This window comes from Ziziphus jujuba, chromosome 8, assembly GCF_031755915.1.
Source record: "Ziziphus jujuba cultivar Dongzao chromosome 8, ASM3175591v1".
Taxonomy (NCBI): domain Eukaryota; kingdom Viridiplantae; phylum Streptophyta; class Magnoliopsida; order Rosales; family Rhamnaceae; genus Ziziphus; species Ziziphus jujuba.
The window spans coordinates 17,854,938-17,879,185 of NC_083386.1; the positions used below are offsets into that span (position 1 = coordinate 17,854,938).

Below are 24,248 nucleotides of genomic sequence, written 5' to 3' on the forward strand. Positions count from 1 at the left end.
ACCTAATAAAACTAAATTAGAAAAGTAAAATAGACAACATGCCAAAATCCAAACAAGACATAAATAAAAATTTAATGTTTCCTAATTATAAGATTCAGCCAAGCTTAGTTGGATGCCACATAGGCTTATATCACCCTTCACATGGAAAAAAGTGCCATGTTACCATATGATGCCACATCACCATCCACGTCATCAAAACTTGCCACATCACCATATTCTAGGATTCCATGCGTTAAGCTCTCTTTCACGTTGGCTTCCAACGTCCCACTCATATGGACCAATTTTGGCTCATCTTTAGTAATGAACTTGCTTCTTTGAGAGTGAACACCTCTTAGATTAAGCCATATTGGTCCTGTAAAGATTTGAAGTGGCTCTGGACTCCATCTGGAGGTGCTCCTAGTCTTGTCGTCATCAGAAACGGTGTGAAATTTGGCAATTTTCTTTTGTTCACAAATGTTGGCCGAATTTTACCCTAATATCCTAGGGTTTTTACTTTGCACTCTTGGCATATTTAAAGGCTTATTTTTCAATGAGAAGGCAGCTTAGTTATTATATGAAAATTTATTTGTGAGAAAGAATTCTCTTTGTTCTCTTTGAACACCTAAAACTCTTAATAGAAATTAAGGTGACAATTAAAATTTGAACTTAATTTTCGATCCAGGCTAATATAATACAGGTTTAGGAGCAAGTTGACTTAGGTTCGTATCATTTAATATCATAGCCGAGTTTTGTTCAGGTTTGATCTATCTTATTTGCTTTGTTTTTATTTGTGTTATTTTGTAACTTTAACATTAGGTTACGGGTGTTTTCTGTCTCATTCACATTTTGCACAAGAAAAAAACAAATTTCTACATAGTTGAATTTATCCTTTTTGTTAGCCAAATTTTTGTTTTCTAGTTTGTTGGTTGTTTTGCATATTAGTTCTTGGTAATTTGGGTTCTTATTGATTTTTCTTTGCTATTTTAATCTTAATTAGTTGCATTCATATATTCCAAAAAAAAAAAAAAAAGGAGAGAGATTTGAAAGCATAGTGCATTAAAATCTAAAAATTGTGCAATTTGTTTTTGTTTGAAGTGTGGATTAGGTTTGGTGAAATTTTGGTATTGGAATTGCAATTTTGGTGTTGTTTCTTGCTACTGGAGTTGGTGTTTATAATCCATGAGTGTTTTTTTTTTTTTAAAAAAAAGAAGTAAAGTTGAAGATTAAAAAAAAAATTATTACTGCACAAAGGCTAGTTTTGGTAGATCATTATCGGGGATTTGCTTTCGGGAAACAGAATTGTAACTGCAGGATTGTTGATTATTTGTTCAATATTTGGTTGCTGGATTTTGAATTTTGAGTGCTAAAATTGTTTGGATTAAAATTGGTAAAGGATTTGAAACAAAAACTTATATTACAAGAACTACAACCAACAACTTTTCCATATTTTGTTCAACTTGTTTCTTGTTCGTTATATGAATCTCTTTTTTAGATTTTATCCTTGAATTATTGGTTTCTTAATATTGTGGTATGATCCTTATTGATTCCAAAAATTGCTTGTTGATTTACCTTGTTTTTGGTTAGTTAGGCTAAGACTATATTTAATTAATTCACTTGGTATTTGCTTGTTTTAGTTACAGTTTATTGATAAGTTTAATTAGGGCATACTTGAGATATATTACTGTTTTGATTGTGTCTTAATAGAAATTTGAGATAATTCTTTGAGTGGAAAAAGGCAAGAGCGTGTGAGCTTAAAAGATGGATAAAAGCCGAAACTAGTGTACAAACACGAGTGCCAAGACCTTGTTTGAGCGAAACACATGAGGTAGTGGTTTTGGTAGTGGTTTTTGTATTATTTTTACTAACATGACATATCCAAGAATGAGGAGAGGAGATGGTTCATTAAGAAATCTTGAAGAGGAATCTGTGGGATACAAAGTGATACAAACCTTGGTTGACTCATGCCTAAACCCGTAGTATATTAGCCCGGATCTCAATTAAGTTCAAGTTCTTATGGAAAAACCTTAACCCTAAACCTCCTCAAGAACTTCCCGCTGCTGCGCTCAACCCGATGCCAAGTATCGTTCTTGTCTTCCTTCTCCACGTTCCTCTCACCGCTGATCTGTAGCACCCGATCATCTTCAACCTCCACCTTCACTTCTTCCATCCTGAGACCTGGAACATCGGCCTTGAACACATGGGCTTCTGGGGTATCCTTCCAATCGATTTGGGTGCTCAAGAAGGCAGAATTTTCCCTAGAAAACTCTGGGAAATTTGCAGAGAGCAAGGAGGAAGGAAAATCCTTGAAGGGGTCCCAAATGTCGAGAGAAAATGGTGGAATAGAGGTATGGGTTGGGCTGGGTTAGTCGGAAACGGCGAGAATCGTCGGAAAAACGTAACCGGCCGCCGCCGACTTCACCGGCCCGATCTGGGCGCGTCCGGCGGCGACTGGCCGGGAAAATTGGAGGCTGAGGTCACGGCGAGCTGGGCTTCACCGGTGGCCAGCGCGTGTGGCTTTCCGGTGATTGAAATCCGGCCAAAAGGCCGATCAAAGAGAGCGGGGGAGAGAGTCAAAGGAGAGAGAGAGAGAGAGAGAAGTCTGTGTGTTTTTTTTTTTTTGTCTCTGTCGGGCTCGAGGAAGAAGAAGGGAAGGAAAGGAAAAGAAAAGAGAAAGGAGGTGTTTTCCCACGTGGGGAAAAGAAAAGAAAAAGAAAAAGAAAAAGAAAAGAAAAAGGAAATAAAAAAGAAATAAATTAAAATTAATTAAATAATATTAATAATATTATTATTATTTAAAATAATAATAAAATAATATGATATTACACATGCTTGACATATGGCTTCTCAACATGGTGACACATGGTCACCTTCATTAAGTCACACGTGACACATCGTTACACGTTCAAAAATAATATTAAACTTAATCGTGGCATTTTCGGGTTGACCTGTTTAACTCGAAATTGACCCGTTACGATCCATTTATTAAACGGGTCAGTTTCAACCCGACACGATTATACACCTATTACAACCCATTTAAATTTAATATTAAATTAATATTTTATTACTAATATAATATTTAATAATTAAAAAATATTAGAAATTAAAAATTTTATACAAATAATTTTCTATTATTAATTTTTTAAAAACAAAAAATATATTTTTAATAAAACAAAAAAAATAAAATTCAGATCTAAAACTCAAAAGTCGAGAGTCAAGCCCTATTTTTCAATTTTGCATTTTATTCTCCAGCACACAACGCAGCCACCACAGACCACACCAGCCAGCCCCATCTCCAATCTCCATCAGCCATCAAAGCCTCCTTCCTCTACCTCTGCTTCTTCTCTCTGCCTCACCAGCCAGCCCCATCTCCAAACTCCATCAGCCATCAAAGCCTCCTTCCTCTACCCCCTGCTTCTTTTCTCTGCCTCACCAGCCAGCCCCATCTCCAAACTCCATCAGCCATCAAAGCCTCCTTCCTCTACCCCCTGCTTCTTTTCTCTGCCTCACCAGCCAGCCCCATCTCCAATCTCCATCAGCCATCAAAGCCTCCTTCCTCTACCTCCTGCTTCTTCTCTAAGAACAAAGGAGAACAGTGAGTCGTTTGAGAGTTGAACTGTTGAAGCAACTGACAGTTGAAAGAACAAAGGAGAACGATTTGGGTTCGGCATTACAGGGTCTTTGAGAGTTCTCTGCAGATTCTTGACGAACGGTGAGTCGTGCTAAACTTTCAAATTTAGTTCTCTGCAAATTCTCTTTTGTCACTTTCAATTCATTTTGTACTGATATATTTGGTTGTATCTGAATCTTGGTCGACGCTGCAACTGCTATCTCTTTTATTTGACAAAAATTCCATTCCTTCAGACATCCCCGGTATACAAGTTGTCAGAAACTTTATCTTTCCCCCATTAATGATTAAAAAGCATCTCAGCACATGACATTTAAAAGTAAAAATAACAAATTAAACATACATATATATATATATATATATATATATATATATAAAAGAAAGAAAGACTCTTCCAATAGCATTTGCACATGCACCTGATGTGAAAATATATATATATATATATATATATATATATATATATATATAAAAGAAAGAAAGACTCTTCCAATAGCATTTGCACATGCACCTGATGTGAAAATATATATATATATATAAAAGAAAGAAAGACTCTTCCAATAGCATTTGCACATGCACCTGATGTGAAAAATAATGCCTAATACCACTACTACTCGTGCTACTCCATTCTTTATCTCTTTCTTTTCCCTCTTTCTTTTTGGGGTAGGAGATTAATTTGGTTTCTAGTTTTTCAAGAAATTATTTTACAGTGACCCACTTGGGGATGAAGAGTTTTAAGGATGTAAATTTTTTTTTGGCTGCTTTAACATGTGTATGAAAGGGGCAAAAAGAAAAGGGGTACCTATTTGGTTTGACCAATTACGTTCTTTTGGCTGAAAAAAAAATGATTAATAAGAATTGGACAGCATGAAGCAATAATTAGATTGCCGCTAAAAAGGTAAATAATTACATCTTCTTCAATTAATTGGTATTAATCTTATAAATTTGCTCTATATATTTGTGGTTCTAAATGGACAGATATGGTTTTTAGATAATTTTCTTTTCCTTACTCTCCAATTAATTAATGTTACTTTTACATATTTATTCTTAATATTTGTGGTTATAAAATGAATGTAATATAATTTTTTTGGTCTTTTTATTTAATCTATCTCCTATATATGTAAATGCTTATGTTAGAGTTGGTATTTATCAAGAAACAATTTGTTAATGCTCTCGATCCTCTTCATTTTTGTGGTATTTCTCATTTTCTCTTGCTTCATTTTAATTTTGTAGTTTAGAATACATTTTATATTGTATTTTACTTCATATGCTTGAGTACTGTATAGATTAAAAAGGAAAGAATTAGACAAATTTTAACTTTAAAAAATGTTGATGACTCAAATAAGAAATGACAATGCATATTAGCTAAATTGTCATTGTTGGAACTTGGAAGTACTAATTTGGAAGATTGCATAGATATTTAGCCATCTTGTAGCTCTTATAGCTTGGGAAATGAAAAAATTATATATGTGCATATGTGTGAATATATTTTGCTTTGTGAATACATGTTTATTATAAGGTTGTTATAATATTTTATTTTAATATATATTTTTTTTTGGTTTGAAAACATGTAGATAAACATGGATGGACTTCAAATAAATCTTGAATCAAGTAGCTTTGAAATGCCTATTAATTTAGAAGATGTTGCAAGTCCTATGGAGGGAGTCACAAGTGGGCATAAAGTGAAACGCAAGAGAAAACTCACTTCAAAGGTTTGGTCTTACTTTGATGTGCTTCCTTTGGATGTTGATGGTAAGCAAAAATGTAAATGTAAAGATTGTGGTACCATTTATCTTTGTGATAGTAAATATGGAACGGGAAATTTGGTGCGTCATTTGAAAAATTGTGTGAAAAGAGACACTCATGATATTGGTCAATTATTGATATCTCAAGATAGAGGGACTATCTCATTGAATGCATCTAAATTTAACTTTGAGCATTTTCGAGAATTGGTAACTTCGGCCATAATCATGCATGATTTGCCTTTCCAATTTGTTGAGTATGAGGGAATTAGAACCATATTTCAATATTTACATCCTGATATACAACTTGTTTCTAGAAATACTGCTAAGTCGGATGTTCTTAAAATGCATTTGAAGGAAAAATGTAGGATAAAATGCATGTTGGATGCAACTCCTGGTAGAATTTGTTTGACTTCTGATTTATGGACTTCTGCAACTACTGATGGATATATATGTCTTACTTGCCATTTCATTGACAAAGAGTGGATCTTGCAAAAGAGAGTGTTAAATTTCTGTTATATGCCACCTCCACATACCGGTATAGCATTGGCAGAAAAACTATACTCTTTGTTGTGTGAATGGGGAATTGAGACAAAGTTATTTTCTTTAACTTTGGATAATGCTTCTGCCAATGATGTCTCTGTTGATATGTTAGTTACTCAATTGCAATTAAAGGGGGCTGTAGTTTGTGATGGTGATTTTTTTCATCTTAGATGTTGTGCTCATATCATTAATTTGGTAGTACAAGATGGGTTGAAAGATATTGATAATGTTGTTCATAAGATTCGGGAAAGTATTAAATATGTAAGAGGGTCACAAGTAAGAAAACAGAAGTTTTTAGAATGTGTTAAATTGTTGTCAATGGACTCTAAGAGAGGTTTGAGGCAAGATGTGCCTACTAGATGGAACTCTACATATTTAATGCTTGAAAGTGCATTGTACTATCGACGTGCCTTTTGTCATTTGGAGCTAACTGATTCAAATTATAAAAGTTGTCCTTCTAGTCATGAGTGGGAGAAGATTGAAAAGATAAGTAGATTCTTGGGTTTGTTTTATGATATCACTTGCATATTTTCGGGCACTAAATATCCTACTTCAAATTTGTACTTTTCCTCGGTTTTCTTTTGTTATGTTACATTGAAGGAAAATATTGAAAGTGAGGATGATTACTTGAGAACCATGGCTAATCAAATGCTTAAAAAATTTGAGAAGTATTGGTCAGAATTTAGTTTGATATTAGCCATTGCAGTGGTTGTGGATCCTCGATATAAGCTTCAATTGGTAGATTGGTGTTATAGAAAAATTTATGGAGCAAGTGGTTCTATTGAGTTTATACGTGTGAAGAGCAAATTATTTTCAATATTTAAGGAGTATGTTCAAAAAAGATCTTTGACATCTTCTACACATTCTTTGGAGAAAGAAAAGAGTAACACATCTTGTGGTGTTGGAGAAGATGTCATTTCTTTTAGAAAGACAGCTAGTTCCATTTTGAAAGTAAATAACTCTTAAATTTTTTATTAATTTTAATTGTTTGTATTTGTGTTAATTAGTGATTATTTATAATTTTTTGAAAAATAATCTTATTGAAATTTTTATTTTCTAACACTGTAGGAATTTAATATTTGTGAAATTGAAGAGTTAGGTGCCAATACACAAAAATCACAATTGGAGCTTTATTTAGAGGAGCCAAGGATGGCTACTGAAATTGAATTGAATGTGCTTGATTATTGGAAAGCAAATCAGTTTCGTTATCCTGAAGTTGCTTCAATGGCTCGTGATCTATTGAGTATCCCTATATCCATCGTTGCTTCTGAATCTGCTTTTAGCATTGGTGGACGAGTATTAGATCAATTTCGTAGTTCATTAAAGCCTAGCACTGTTGAAGCGATAGTTTGTACAAGAGATTGGTTATTTGGGCAAAGAGGTAATTATTTTTATTAATGTTTTCTTTATTTCATTTGCATATATTAATAATTTTTTTGTTTCACTAATTTATTTTATTAATGATTTTTTTGTTTCACTAATTTATGGAATGCAAGAAAAATTTGAAGCACAACTTGAGGATCTTACTGAAGATGTTTTGAGCTGTGATATCAATAAAGAAAAATCTTCAAGTCAATGCTCTAATTATGCTAATACTCAAGCATAAGGTAATATCAATGTTAAAATTTATTTAATTTATTTTATTTTATTTTAACATTTTAACTTTTGTATTATATTTAATTGATTTTTTTTTTTATTTTGATATTATGATCCCAGGCTGGATTGTTGAGCACCAAAAATCGACATATTTGGTTTGGAATCTGGACATCGATAAATAAATTTGGAGCATAATGATAGTTATGTCCTTTTTCCTTTGGTTTTATATGTATTATGATAACAATTTGATACCATTTATTTTATTTTGTATTGGTGTTTTACTATTATTAGGACATTAAATTTTATGTTGGTGTATTGAATTTGTCTTTTTTAGCACATATTAAGACTTATGTATTGTGAATTATAATTTTTGGCATTTTAAATAAGTTATTTTAATAAATAGGTTAGTTTTCGGGTTAATAGGTTAATTTTCGGGTTAACGGGTTAATCGATTAGTTTTCGGGTTAATAGGTCAATTTTCGGGTTAACGGGTTAATAGGTTAATTTTCGGATTAATAGGTCAATTTCAGGTTAACGGATTAATAGATCAACACGACCCGTTAAAATAATCGTGTTAAACGGGTCGTGTCGTGTTGACCTGTTTATAAACAGGTCGGGTTAGTGTTTTGGATACCTGACACGATTAATAAATGGGTCGTGTTCGGGTTAGGCATTTTTGACACGATTATTAAACGGGTTGACACGAACCCGACCCACGAACCCGAATTGCCAGGTATACTTCACAACCATGCATGAGTCAACGCTCAACTTTGCATGAATAAAAAGTCAACTCCGGCACCCCTTGGACAGTTTGGACCTCAACTTATTTTGCTCATAACTTTCAAACCGTAGCTCCGTTTTTAACGTGCTACTAGTCTACGAACTCGTGCCAATGTGTACTTCGTAACGGTACCTCAGTCAACCTAGAATTCCAATCGAGTCAAATAGTCAACTTTTGACCCTTTGGGTCAAAGTCAACGGTCAACTTTGGTCAACGTGCAAAAATTTCCGACATGGTTCGGGACGGGGTGTTACAAGTATCCACCCCTACCTGTACAACTAACTACCCACTGAGGTGCTAATATTGTACAAATGAAGACAGGGCCAATCACAAGAGCACAAACCATGAGATTTAAGGACAATCTGGTTAGCTTCATACAAAGTATGATTAAATCTCAAGAAGGTATGACAATATCTGAAGATCTAAAGCCTATCTCATGCATCCAAGTTATGAAGGCCGAAATAGACTCGACAAGCTATTTTGGTACTTTTATGGACTCCAGGCAGCTCAACGTGATTGAGCACTCCAAGGGACCATGAAATCATACCAAAACAGAAGCAAAAGTATTCAAATAGCACATTTGCACATGAAGCTTCACGTAGGTCGAAAGTGCTTGTTTTGGTGTAGGCTTTGACTTCTTTGGTTGATCAAGTAAGTTTAACTTATTCCAATCTATGAGCAATGTATGCAAATCAATATTAATCCTATTTGGCATCCTGCATGTCATGGTGATTGATAAAAAAAAGCTTAGTTTGAAAATTAGTCAACTACTTTCCTAATTTAAACATTTGACTTTTGTTTTAGGAAATAGTCTTTATTTTGGTTTTTATTTATTTAGTTGCTGGAGAAATTACTCTAGGAAAGTTAGAATTTTATTATTTTGATTGTCAATTAATTAATCCCTATTTCAAAATTATTTATGTTCATGCATTTTATTTCATCTTGTAATGTTTAAGAACAATATACTTTTTGTAATGCCCTAAACTCATTAACTATAGCTTAGGGCCTTTTTGTCTAGTTGCTGGAATTGTATTTCCAGCAACATAAATCCACTTCCTTGGATGCCATTTGAAGAAGGTTTGGGATTTGGATCTAAATTTTGGATATAATAAACTAGAAACGCAGAGGAAGTAGCAGCAAAAAGAATGGCCCAATTTGGAGCTGGGAAGGCTGAGTTAAGCCCTAAACAATCTGACCCTTGTGCAGTTTTGTTACCCAGAAATCTAGACAAAACTGCCTCGGGTTTGATTATTTTTGGATGGGAAAATGGGCTTTGTTTTATTTGGTTTTTGGCTAGAACACAGTTTAATATTCAAAAAGGCTTCCCTCCAATTTTCAAGTCAAATGGAGCTGGTTTTCAAATTCAAATGCCTTAGACAAGCATAACTGCCCATTAAAGAAGGTTTCTTGCATGCCCAGCACATTGATTAGAGTTAGTTGAGGTAGTTTGGCTTGGTTGGTTACTTTTAATGCTTTTGTATTTATTACTCAATATGACAGCATGTCTTATTGTCTTTTTGATGTATTTTTAAAAGTATGAAAATTGTAATGAAAACGTTGAGGAAGGAATATTCAAAGAATTTTGAAAAATAACAATTTTGGCTCTCTCTCTCTCTCAATTACTACATTTGTTTTCTTCTTCTTCCCAAAAGCTAACAACCTTCTCAAGAATCCTAAACCTCCATTAAAACCATAAACAAAACCTTAACAAACCCAAAAAACAAAATCAAGAACCAAGAACGAACAACAATCATTCTTGACTAACACCTTGATTGATGGTGCTCTAGGGTACAACAACATAAACCTATACCAAATTCCATCATGGTATCATAGTATAGAGTAATTATTTAGGACCTTGTGAGCTTTCAACCTAGACCATTTTATTTGTGAGAGGATCCCCCACCTAAAGCCTTCCAACCGAAACCAAAACCACCCAAAAAGACTAGTTGAAACTCATCAAAACACCACCACCCGAGATTTTGTTCTTGTGTCCATTTTTCAAAACTTTTCAAAAACCATTTTTTCAAATGGCCTCACAATCCTTTGCAACCCCAGCACCACCTAAGTTTGAAGACCAAAACTATTCCATTTGGAGTATGAAAATGAAAGCCTACCTTCAAGCCTTTAGTTTATGGGAAGTCATAGAAGAAGGTTATGTAGTGGAAGAGTTGAGAGCTAATGCAACCCAAGTACAAAGAAATGCACATGAGGCCGAAGTTGCCAAGGGGTTCAAGGCCCTCACTACCTTGCACTCCTCCGTGAGTGATTCCATTTTTACATGAATAATGTAATGCACAAGTGCTAGAGAGGTTTGGATAAAGCTTCAAGAGGAGTTCCATGGAAATACTAGAACTCGGCAAATGCAAGTTTTAAACTTAAGAAGAGAGTTTGAGACCTTGAAGATGAAGGAGAATGAGCTTGCCAAGGATTTCACGGAAAGGATGCTCAAAGTGGTAAATCAAATTCGGGTCCTTGGTGAGCAATTGACCGATCAAAGGGTAGTAGAAAAAGTATTGGTGAGCTTACCCGAAAGGTTTGAAGCTAAGATTTCCTCCCTTGAAGAATCTAGAAATCTTAGTGAAATAACCTTGAGTGAGCTCATCAATGCTCTTCAAGCAACCGAACAAAAGAGAGCCATTAGAAAGGAGGAGACCATAGAGAGTGCATTCTATGGTGGCTACGGAACTAAAAAGAAAAATAAAGGAAGGAAGAGCAACAACACCAACCAATCCGGTTTTACAACCAACAACAACACAAACAACAACAAAAGTGGATGGAATCAACAAGAAGAACAACAAAGCCATCAAAACCGAGGAGGGCATCCACCTTGCCCTCATTGCAAGAAGCTTGGACATCCACCATCCAAGTGTTTTTGGAGGCCGGATGCATCTTGTGAAAGATATGGAGGAAAAGGCCACATTGCCAAAGTATGCAAGCAAAGGAGACAACAAGCCAATGTGGTGAATGAAGAAGCCGAGAACCTATATGTGGCCACATCCTTAAGGCCACAAGTAGTGCTCTCGGTTGGCCTTCAAGCCAACCTAATACATTATCTTCCACTAGTACCTTATTTGAGCCTTTAGGATGCATAAAGATGTATTAGAGCCTTTTCTTCATTAAAGCACATTTACTTACCCTTTTTGAGCCTTAAATTTCTTTTTTCTACCTTGAACATACTACAAAGAGAGCTTTAATTGAATTGATATGAATATATGCTTGTGAGCTTGTTTGAGCATTGAAAAAGAAAAAAAGGAAAAAAATAAATAAATAAAGTTTGGAGGTTAAGTATTTGGTGAATTTGGCTCTAGTATGCATTTTTGTGTAAATTGGAGGTTTGAATGTGGAATAAGAAGAAAAATAAGTTTGGGGGTTTAGTGGAAAAGAAAAAAAAAAAAAAGAAATAAAGAAAGAATATGTGTGATTTGAAGAATATATGCACAATAAAAAGGAGAAAAAGGATATTGAAATTGAAGAAGTTATAATAAAGAAACAAATTTTACAAGTAATTTATTCATTGATATTTAATTTTAGCTTTCTTTCTTTGATTTATTATATCTTATCCTTTTCTTTCTTTATCCTTATCCATTAGCCTTAACAATAGAAACCATGAAGTCCTAATGATTTAAGGTGGTGCATTAACCTACATTAGTGGAGAGTGATAATTAAGTCAAGCATATGGTAGTTCATACTTTATTATCAATTTCTAATTCTTATAAATTTATTCAAGCATATGATAATTAAGTGTATAATTTGATTTCCACACACACACATTGGAAGTATCATATATGTTGGATAGAATATAAGGTATTGAGTTACATAATTACTTTGAAACCATTTGAAAAGTCATATGTTGTACAATCTTTGAGGTACCTCATTAAAGTATCTTATGTTCTTTAAATAAAATTTCATTTTCTTATTCTTTTTCTTTGCTAGGGACTAGCAAATCTTAAGTTTGGGGGTATTTGTTAGGTCTTAAAATATTGATGATTTTATGCCATATTTATAGCTTAATATTTGTTAGTTTGTGTTAATTTATTATGGAAAGATACTTAATTATGTATTTTTCTTAATCTAGGAAAAAGAGGAAGAATTTTAAGAAAACAACCATAAAAATGGATTCCTTGGGTCGAATTATGGTGGGAAGCAAGATTTGAGCTCGAACGGACTAAGCATTAAAAAGATTCAAAAAAGATACCTTGAAGATTCCATAAAGATTCTATCAGGAATTTCATGGTGGAAGTGGATGTCATATGAATCATCACGATCTGAGGATTTCAAATGTCTCGTTATTTTTGGATTTCGAGGTGCGAGCAAAGAGTTATCATCATTTAAAGTTTGGAATTTATAAAAAGGAATATTCTAGTTAAATCTCCACCATTGATCAAAAGAGAGAATCAAGGCAATTTGAGGGCCAAGATAAAAACAAGTGGCAATAATTGGTTAATTTATCATTAATGAGGCACATGTCATGTCACATGCTTCATTAAGGGTAAATTAGACTAATTAACTATTTTTTTAGGAGGAATTAGATAAAAGGAAAGTAGTAGAGAGCAAGTAATATACAGTTTCCTTTTTACATATGAAATTCGTCCAACTCTTTTCATGGCCTAAAAAAGGTATCTTCCAAGACTCCCACATTGAAAATAAAGAGAGAAAAAGAATCCCAAGGTCCTATATATATAGCCCCCACCACATTGAAGGAAGATATACAAGTAGAGAGTTATTTAAGAGCTTTTAGGAGGCTTAAATAGAAACAAACCAAATTTTGGGAGTTGCTAAGATTCTCTTAAGGGTTCTAGGGTTTTAAAGTTTTAGAGTTTTAGAAGATCAATTGGAGAGCTTGGAGGAGGTAGAGAGACGTGGGCTTGCTTGGAGAAGAAGGCTACGACTTTGAGAGCTCTTGGAGGAGAATTTCTTCAATAGTTTTTATTCTCTTTTCCTTTCTCTTTAATTGTGAATCTTATTATTTTTAATTATGGATGTTGAAATTATTTTTACCATGAACTAATTTTCATAGCTAGGGCTATGATGCAGCCCTAACTATGAATGTTTAATTATTTTAATATATGTTGACTTTTATTTAATTAGCAATATATTTTGTTAATAAATCATTGGTATACTTAATGCTTTCATAGGCCGGAAGGAATGAATGATTTTAATAATATTTGAGCTTGGAAAAGGATAATATTATGGATCTCCAATGATTTACATGAATGCATAATTGATTGGAAAATAATTATGTCTCATGCCATATTATTTGCTTAATCTATGCTTAATGAATTTGCATGATTTAATTTATAGGCCGGAAGGAATAAATTAGGTTATGTGAATATTATCAATTGTGAGTGGAAACTACTTTTGATTAATTTTATGATTAAGTGTGGTTAACAAAATTACTAGTTAATTAAATTCACATATTTAAGTAATTAAATTGGAATAGTTAGTGGTAAAATCAAATGCCCTAGTATTCATAATTATTCAATTCTCTCTCTTACTTGAAATTGATCTAATTTTAATTGATTGCTTTTGTTTAATTTAGTTTATTTAGTTTTCAATTGCCATCTTAAATTTTAGTTCAAATATTATCAAAACCTAATTATCTTTGGTACTTAATACTTAACCCCTTGGGTACGACAACCCTATTTTTCCACTTTATTACTTGAAAACGATTCGTGCACTTGCGAGTTGATTTTACACATCAGATTTGTTGGTCACGGGTGAAAATGAAAAGAGTGTGGAAGTTTTGAAAAATGAACTTGAAAAGGAGTTTGACAAGTCAAGCCTTGGTGAAATGAATTACTTCCTTGAAGTGGAAGTGATGCAATGCTCTAGGGGTATCCTCATATCTCAAGAGAAATACATCAAAGATCTTTTGAAAAAGTTCAACCTTGATGAATGCAAGCCAATGTTAACACCAATGAGCCAAGGAGACAAATACAAGAAGGAGGATGGCACACCAAAGGTAAACCCGACCCTATATAGAAGCATGATAGGAAATTTGCTCTATGTATGTTCATCAAGACCAGATATTATGCATGCCACATGTGTTTTGTTTAGATATATGCAAACACCATCCCAAAATCATTTTGTAGGTGCCAAAAGAATTCTTAAATACTTAAAAGGAACACAAGACTTTGGAGTTTGGTATGATAGGCAAGATGTGATGAGATTAATGGCCTACTCGGATAGTGATTGGGCTGGATGCTTGGATGATATGAAGAGCATTTCGGGGTATCTTTTCTCACTTGGTAGTGGACCATTCTCATGGAATGCAAAGAAGCAAGCAACAACCGCTCAAAGCTCCGCCGAAGCAGAGTACATTGCTTGCTCTTCATGTGCAAATCAATGCATTTGGCTTAGGAAATTATTAGAGGACCTTGGTTATCCTCAAGAGGGTTCAACCATCATCAAATGTGACAACACTTCAACCATATTAATAGCCAAGAACCCCGTTCAACATGGAAGGACAAAACACATACCGGTGAAGTATCACTCTTTGAGGGAGTTTGAAGAAAATGGAGAAGTAAGCTTGGAATATATCAAGACTGAAGATAACCTTGCAGATTTCTTCACTGAGCCACTTCCAAATGCAAGATTTGAGAACTTGAGGAAGCTTCTCAATATTTCAAGCAAGAACACCAAGGAGGAGTGTTGAAATGTGGTGATCTTGCCACAATGTGCAAGGTAGTTCGGTTACACTTGCACTCTTTATTTTGCAACATCAAAGACCAAACATTATTTATGTTCATGCATTTTATTTTATCTTGTAATGTTTAAGAATAATATACTTTTTGTAATGCCCTAAGCTCATTAACCGGCCTTTTTGTCTAGTTGCTGGAATTGTATTTCCAGCAACATAAGTCCACTTCCTTGGATGCCGTTTGAAGAAGGTATGGGATTTGGATTTGAATTTTTGATATAATAAACTAGAAACACAGAGGAAGCAGCAGCAAAAAGAATGGCCCAATTTGGAGCTGGGAAGGCTGAGTTAAGTCCTAAACAATCTGATCCTTATGCAGTTTTGTTGCCCAGAAATCTGGACAAAATTGCCTCAGGGTTTGATTATTTTTGAATGGGTAAATGGACTTTTTTTTATTTGATTTTTGGCTAGAACACAGTTTAATATTCAAAAAGGCTTTCCTCCGATTTTCAAGTCAAATGGAGCTGGTTTTCAAATTCAAATGCCTTAGACAAGCATAACTGCCCATTAAAGAAGGTTTCTTGCATGCCCAACACATTGATTAGAGTTAGTTGAGGTAGTTTGGCTTGGTTGGTTACTTTTAATGCTTTTGTATTTATTACTTAATATGGCAGCATGTCTTGTTGTCTTTTTGATGTATTTAAAAGTATGAAAATTGTAATGAAAATGTTGAGGAAGGAATATTCAAAAAATTTTGAAAAACAACAATTTTGGCTCTCTCTCTCTCAACTACTACATTTGTTTTCTTCTTCTTCCCAAAAGCTAACAACCTTCTCAAGAACCCTTAACCTCCATTAAAACCAGAAACAAAACCTTAACAAACCCAAAAAACAAAATCAAGAACCAAGAACGAACAACAATCATTCTTGACTAACACCTTGAATGATTGTGCTCTAGGGTACAACAACATAAACCAACACCAAATTCCATCACCTAGAGTGACTTGCCTCTAAACTCATAACAAAGATTGATGTGGACCATTTAACTACAAGTTATGAATGGAAGACCTTGAACTTTTATCTATATTTGAGGTAAGAACCTTGGTATGGTGAAGATGCCATAATAGGGTGCGGAATAACCTATTGATAAGTCAAATTTGAACTTCACAAGCAAAGCTTGAAAAGTTCGATATAGTTCTTAGAGAACCAAGAAAATCACTCTTACTTGTTAATCAAAATTGTAATATCTCCTTTATTCATCACCTTTGTGCCTTTAAGTAGGCAAAATACATTACAAAGCTAATTTAGGTTTAGGAAACTTAATTTGGTTAGGTTTAGAAAACCTAATTTGGTTCAATTTAGGAAACCTGATTTGGTTAGGTTTAAGAAACCTAATTTGGCCTCTAGTTTCCTAATTTAAATGGCCTTTAATTCCTTAATTAGCCAACTCTAACAAAAATAGGAAAGTAATTTAAAAAACCTAATAAAACTAAATTAGAAAAGTAAAATAGACAACATGCCAAAATCCAAACAAGACATAAATAAAAATTTAATGTTTCCTAATTATAAGATTCAGCCAAGCTTAGTTGGATGCCACATAGGCTTATATCACCCTTCACATGGAAAAAAGTGCCATGTTACCATATGATGCCACATCACCATCCACGTCATCAAAACTTGCCACATCACCATATTCTAGGATTCCATGCGTTAAGCTCTCTTTCACGTTGGCTTCCAACGTCCCACTCATATGGACCAATTTTGGCTCATCTTTAGTAATGAACTTGCTTCTTTGAGAGTGAACACCTCTTAGATTAAGCCATATTGGTCCTGTAAAGATTTGAAGTGGCTCTGGACTCCATCTGGAGGTGCTCCTAGTCTTGTCGTCATCAGAAACGGTGTGAAATTTGGCAATTTTCTTTTGTTCACAAATGTTGGCCGAATTTTACCCTAATATCCTAGGGTTTTTACTTTGCACTCTTGGCATATTTAAAGGCTTATTTTTCAATGAGAAGGCAGCTTAGTTATTATATGAAAATTTATTTGTGAGAAAGAATTCTCTTTGTTCTCTTTGAACACCTAAAACTCTTAATAGAAATTAAGGTGACAATTAAAATTTGAACTTAATTTTCGATCCAGGCTAATATAATACAGGTTTAGGAGCAAGTTGACTTAGGTTCGTATCATTTAATATCATAGCCGAGTTTTGTTCAGGTTTGATCTATCTTATTTGCTTTGTTTTTATTTGTGTTATTTTGTAACTTTAACATTAGGTTACGGGTGTTTTCTGTCTCATTCACATTTTGCACAAGAAAAAAACAAATTTCTACATAGTTGAATTTATCCTTTTTGTTAGCCAAATTTTTGTTTTCTAGTTTGTTGGTTGTTTTGCATATTAGTTCTTGGTAATTTGGGTTCTTATTGATTTTTCTTTGCTATTTTAATCTTAATTAGTTGCATTCATATATTCCAAAAAAAAAAAAAAAAGGAGAGAGATTTGAAAGCATAGTGCATTAAAATCTAAAAATTGTGCAATTTGTTTTTGTTTGAAGTGTGGATTAGGTTTGGTGAAATTTTGGTATTGGAATTGCAATTTTGGTGTTGTTTCTTGCTACTGGAGTTGGTGTTTATAATCCATGAGTGTTTTTTTTTTTTTAAAAAAAAGAAGTAAAGTTGAAGATTAAAAAAAAAATTATTACTGCACAAAGGCTAGTTTTGGTAGATCATTATCGGGGATTTGCTTTCGGGAAACAGAATTGTAACTGCAGGATTGTTGATTATTTGTTCAATATTTGGTTGCTGGATTTTGAATTTTGAGTGCTAAAATTGTTTGGATTAAAATTGGTAAAGGATTTGAAACAAAAACTTATATTACAAGAACTACAACCAACAACTTTTCCATATTTTGTTCAACTTGTTTCTTGTTCGTTATATGAATCTCTTTTTTAGATTTTATCCTTGAATTATTGGTTTCTTAATATTGTGGTATGATCCTTATTGATTCCAAAAATTGCTTGTTGATTTACCTTGTTTTTGGTTAGTTAGGCTAAGACTATATTTAATTAATTCACTTGGTATTTGCTTGTTTTAGTTACAGTTTATTGATAAGTTTAATTAGGGCATACTTGAGATATATTACTGTTTTGATTGTGTCTTAATAGAAATTTGAGATAATTCTTTGAGTGGAAAAAGGCAAGAGCGTGTGAGCTTAAAAGATGGATAAAAGCCGAAACTAGTGTACAAACACGAGTGCCAAGACCTTGTTTGAGCGAAACACATGAGGTAGTGGTTTTGGTAGTGGTTTTTGTATTATTTTTACTAACATGACATATCCAAGAATGAGGAGAGGAGATGGTTCATTAAGAAATCTTGAAGAGGAATCTGTGGGATACAAAGTGATACAAACCTTGGTTGACTCATGCCTAAACCCGTAGTATATTAGCCCGGATCTCAATTAAGTTCAAGTTCTTATGGAAAAACCTTAACCCTTAACCAACCTATGATTATAAACCTTGGTATAATGAAAACACCACAATAGGTTATGGATGTCCTATTGATAAATCAAAACAAAAACACTCACTCTCTAATGGGGTTTTAAGTGTTCAAAGAGAACAACGAGAATTCTATCTCACAATTAATTTTCTGAATAATATAGAAGGTGTGTTCTTTCTTAAAAATAAGCTTTTAAATAGGCTAAAGTCACAAAACAATAAAACCCTAAAAACCTAGGACAAAACCGGCCAAAACGATTAGAAAACTAAGCTTGACCGAATTTTCTCTCTCCTTTCCTAATCTAATTTTGATTAATTAATTCCTTTATTTTGAATTAGGAGTTAATTAATTTACAATGAAAATAATAAAATAATAACTTTCCTAAGTTGATTTGTCCAGTAAATAAATATATAGAAACCAAATAAAAGACTAATTTCCTAAAAAAAAAAGTCAAAATCAAATTAGGAAACAAATTGATAAGTTTGATTACTAAGGTATCTTTGACCAATTTTGAGCTTATTTGGACGCCAGATCAGCTTCCATATGCCATTTAGGATGCCAAACATGATTAATAATGTATCCCACATGTTGCCTTTTGATTGGAATAAGTCAAACAAGAAGAAAAGTCAAAGTCAGTGGCTAAACAGCACATTTTCGGCCAAATTTACTTGCTGTCAGTACAAGCCTATTTTAGATGTTTCTGATTCTGCCTTGGCTGGATTTCATCTCCTCTTAATGATATTCATTGAATCCATAAAGTTTTGGAACCATTTCTTGCTATCCGGAGCCTATATTTGTACGAAAATAGTTACCTAGGTCTGTATCAGCCTCCACTTTTGGATGCTTAAAATGGATCTTGTATCTTCGGTTATTGACAAGCCCTCTTGAGAATTAATTACTCCCTATATAAAGGCAGCCAGGTTGTCCTTAAATCTCTTTGCTTAAGCCCTAGTGATTGGCTCGATCTTCATCCGTATCGGGTTAACACCCTAGCGGGTTGTCGGTTGTACTGGCGCGGGGGGATTCTCATCAAATTCCATGAGCTCTTAAAGAATTCATGAAGTGTTGGAACCATTTCTTGCTGCCCGAAGTCCATATTTGCATGAAAACAACTACTCGGGTCCATATTGGCCTCCTCTACTCGGTTGCTTAAAACAGGCTTTGTATCTTCGGGTATGGACAAGCCCTTTTGAGAATTGATAACTCCCTGAATAAAGGCAGCCAGGTTTTCCTTCTATTTCTTAGCTTGAGCCCGAGTGATTGGCCTGGGTTGCATCCGTATCGGGTCAGCACCCCAACAGGTAGTCAGTTGTGCGAGTTCAGGCGAATTCTCATCACAAAGGAGAATCAAAAGCAACAAGACTTAAAGGTGAACCTACCGACATGATGGCAGTTTCGGAACAACTTCAAAGGATAAATGCTCGCTTTAATCACCTAGATCAAAGAATGGATAGAATTGAGAATTCCCAAGGTGGGCCGAATCCAAGACAAGAACACCAAAGAGGTTGAGGTCGAGGAGGTCGTAGACATTTTAGGGATGAATTCGCAGGAGGTAATTATGGAGATAACCTAGAGGAGGAGTTTGAAGATGTTTTTACACTCCAAGGAAGGCAAACTTGTGGGAGGCAAGCTAGGGAGGAAGATGATGACCTTGGAATTATTAAGGTCTATACCACCTTTCATGGGAAAGAGTGATTCGGAGGATTATTTAAAGTGGGAGGAGCATATGGAGATGATATTAGATGGCCATAACTACTCCAAGGAAAAGAAGGTTAAATTGGCTGCATTTGAATTTGGACATTATACGCTCTAATGGTGGACTAGTGAGCAAGGTACTCGAAAGAGAGTTGGTGATGAATTAATTACTATTTGGCGACAAATGAAAGGAGACATGAGAAAGAGATTTGTGTCAACTCATTACTAGAGGTTGCTGCATCAAAGGCTTCAATTATTACCACGAGGAAGTAGGATCATGGAGGACTACTACAAAAAGATGGTGATGCATATGATGAGATTGAGCATGAATATGATACGGGTTTAGGTGCATGTCGACCTATATTCGTATCATTTGATATCAAAGCCAAATTTTGTTCAGGCTTAATCTATCTTTATTTAAGAGCTTTTAGGAGGCTTAAATAGAAACAAACCAAATTTTGGGAGTTTCTAAGGTTCTCTTAACAGTTTGAGGGTTTCAAAGTTTTAGAATTTTAGAAGATCAATTGGAGAGTTTGCAGGGGGCATAGAGATGTGAGCTTGCTTGGAGAAGAAAGCTACGACTTGTAGAGCTTTTGGAGGAAGATTTCATAGTTTTTATTTTCTTCTCTTTCTCTTTAATCGTGAACATTATTATTTTTTTCTTTATAATTAGGGATGTTGAAATTATTTTTGCCATGAACTAATTTCATAGCTAGGACTATGATGTAGCCCTAACTATGAAGGTCTAATTATTTTAATATATGTTGAGTTTTATTTAATTAGTAATATGCTTTTTTAATAAATCAATGGAATGAATGATTTTAATTATATTTGAGCTTGGGAAAGGATAATATTATGGATCTCCAATGATTTACATGAATGCATAATTGATTGGAAAATAGTTATCTCTCATGCCATATTATTTGCTTAATCTATGCTTAATGGATTTGCATGATTTAATTCATAGGCCGGAAAGAATAAATTAGGTTATGTGAATATTATCAATTGTGAGTGGAAACTACTTTTGATTAATATTGTGATTAAGTGTAGTTAACAAAATTACTAGTAAATTAAATTCACATATTTAAGTAATTAAATTGGAATAGTTAGTGGTGAAATCAAATGCCCTAGTATTCATAATTATTAAACTCACTCTCTTACTTGAAATTGATCTAATTTTAATTTCTTGTTTTTGTTTAATTTAGTTTATTTAATTTTCAATTGCCATCTTAATTGCTAGTTCAAATATTACCAAAACCTAATTATCTTTGGTACTTAATTCTTAATCCCTTGGGTACGTGTTAGGTCTAAAATATTGATGATTTTATGCCATATTTATAGCTTAATATTTGTTAGTTTGTGTTAATTTGTTATGGAAAGATACTTAATTATGTATTTTTTTTAATCTAGGTGAAAGAGGAAGAATTTTAAGAAAACAACCATAAAGATGGATTCCTTGGGTCGAATTATGGTGGGAAGCAAGATTTGAGCTCGAACAGACTAAGCATTAAAAAGATTCCAAAAAGATACCTTTAAGATTCCATAAAGATTCTATCGGGAATTTCATGATGGAAGTGGATGTCATATGAATCATCACAATCTGAAGATTTCAAATGTCTCGTTATTTTTGGATTTCGAGGTGCGAGCAAAGAGTTATCATCATTTAAAGTTTGAAATTTATAAAAAGGAATATTCTAGTTAAATCTCCACCATTGATCAAAAGAGAGAATTAAGGCAATTTGAGGGCCAAGATAAAAACAAGTGGCAATAATTGGTTAATTTATCATTAATGAGGCACATGTCATGTCACATGCTTCATTAAGGGTAAATTAGACTAATTAACTATTTTTTTTAGGAGGAATTAGATAAAAGGAAAGTAGTAGAGAGCAAGTAATATACAGTTTCCTTTTTACACATGAAATTCGTCCAACCCTCTTCATGGCTTAAAAAAGGTATCTTCCAAGACTCCCACATTGAAAATAAAGAGAGAAAAAGATTCCCAAGGCCCTATATATATAGCCCCCACCACATTGAAGGAAGATATACAAGTTTAGAGAGTTATTTAAGAGCTTTTAGGAGACTTAAATAGAAACAAACCAAATTTTGGGAGTTTCTAAGATTCTCTTAAGGGTTCTAGGGTTTTAAAGTTTTAGAATTTTAGAAGATCAATTGGAGAGCTTGGAGGAGGCAGAGAGACGTGGGCTTGCTTGGAGAAGAAGGCTACGACTTTGAGAGCTCTTGGAGGAGAATTTCTTCAATAGTTTTTATTCTCTTTTCCTTTCTCTTTAATTGTGAATCTTATTATTTTAATAATTATGGATGTTGAAATTATTTTTACCATGAACTAATTTTCGTAGCTAGGGCTATGATGTAGCCCTAACTATGAAGGTTTAATTATTTTAATATATGTTGAGTTTCATTTAATTAGTAATATGTTTTGTTAATAAATCATTGGTATACTTAATGCTTTCATAGGCCGGAAGGAATGAATGATTTTAATAATATTTGAGCTTGGAAAAGGATAATATTATGGATCTCCAATGATTTACATGAATGCATAATTGATTGGAAAATAGTTATGTCTCATGCCATATTATTTGCTTAATCTATGCTTGATGAATTTGCATGATTTAATTTATAGGCCGGAAGGAATAAATTAGGTTATGTGAATATTATCAATTGTGAGTGGAAACTACTTTTGATTAATTTTGTGATTAAGTATGGTTAACAAAATTACTAGTTAATTAAATTCACATATTTAAGTAATTAAATTGGAATAGTTAGTGGTGAAATCAAATGCCCTAGTATTCATAATTATTCAATTCTCTCTCTTACTTGAAATTGATCTAATTTTAATTGATTGCTTTTGTTTAATTTAGTTTATTTAGTTTTCAATTGCCATATTAAATTTTAGTTCAAATATTATCAAAACCTAATTATCTTTGGTACTTAATACTTAATCCCTTGGGTACGACAACCCTATTTTTCCACTTTATTACTTGAAAACGATTCGTGCACTTGCGAGTTGATTTTACACATCAAGTTTTTGGCGCCGTTGCCGGGAATTAAGGCATTAATATTAATTCGGATTGGGTTTAGTAGTACTTTGAACATTGTTTTCCTATTTCAAATTTTTATATATATATTTTTTTCTTAATTTTGGTTTTAGTGTTGCATGCTAGGGTTTTAATTCTTTGCTTGTTTGGCCAACTTGCTTTGAATTTTTAATGCTTATTTTGTGGTACTTGAAACCAAAATTGTGTTTTTAATTTATTGGTGCTTAGGTTACAAGTCTAGCATACTTAGGGTTTTTAGTATTATTTTTTATTTGTTTGGTTGAATAAGATTAGGTTTAGCTTACTTTTAGTTGAAATTTTAGTTTGGCACAATTGTTTACTTTAAAAGCATACCTGCACAAAAGGGTTTAATTTTTTTGCATTCAATTCATTTGGTTCATTATTTCCTAGAGTTATTTTCATTTATCTTTTAGTTAAGTGTTAGTTTATTTTTCTTTATTGCTAATTGATTTTAATTGTTAGATTAGTTAGCAACATTAGAATTCTAATAAATTTTTTTTTTCTTGTTCAGTTTTCTAATTTTCTATCTAATTTATTTTACTTGCTCTCTTTTTAGGAATTAGGTGTTGTGTATGATTCATAGTGGTGATCAAGAGTTCAAGGAGGGAGTTGACTTAGAAAATAAACCAGCACCTAGAAAACAAGCCATAAGGGGTACTTGGGTACGTATAGACCAAGGAACTCAAGAAGGTGCAATGGCCAACCAAAGAGAAGATGATTTGCCCATATGCGAGTATGCTGCTCACAAGAAAGTTGGTGATTTGTCTTGCATAAGGAGACCACCCATTGAAGCAAACAATTTTAAAATTGAAGCATCTACTACTTCTTTGCTTAATAATGTTCAATTTTGTGGTTTGCCTCATGAAGATCCAAACATGCATATTTCTAGTTTTCTTCAATTGTGTGATATGTCTAAACAAAATGGTGTTTCTGATGATGCTTTTCGATTAAGACTTTTTCCTTGGTCTCTTAGAGACAAGGCAAAAGTGTGGTTAAATTCTTTACCTGCAGGTACTATCACTACATGGGATGCTATGGAGGCAAAATTCCTAGACAAATTTTTTCCTCCATCAAAGACCGCA

At 33.5% G+C, this 24,248-nt stretch overlaps 1 protein-coding gene across 1 annotated transcript; it reads right to left on the bottom strand.

Annotated features, from left to right (window-relative positions):
- Positions 1 to 1,990: 1,990 nt before the first annotated feature.
- LOC132805078 (18.5 kDa class I heat shock protein-like) lies at positions 1,991 to 3,647 on the bottom strand. The gene is made up of 2 exons (XM_060819840.1): positions 3,539 to 3,647; positions 1,991 to 2,244 (listed from the first exon to the last, which is right to left on the bottom strand). The coding sequence occupies exons 1-2, from the start codon at positions 3,645 to 3,647 to the stop codon at positions 1,991 to 1,993; spliced, it is 363 nt and encodes a 120-aa protein (XP_060675823.1).
- Between the last annotated feature and the right edge of the window lie 20,601 nt (positions 3,648 to 24,248).

Bases quoted from the DNA above. Each gene is read 5' to 3' on its own strand.
- LOC132805078 (XM_060819840.1), bottom strand. From the start codon at position 3,647: ATGCCGAACCCAAATCGTTCTCCTTTGTTCTTTCAACTGTCAGTTGCT. The intron at 2,245-3,538 runs GTAGAGGAAGGA...CAAATTTCCCAG, and splicing joins TCTTAGAGAAGAAGCAGGAG to AGTTTTCTAGGGAAAATTCT.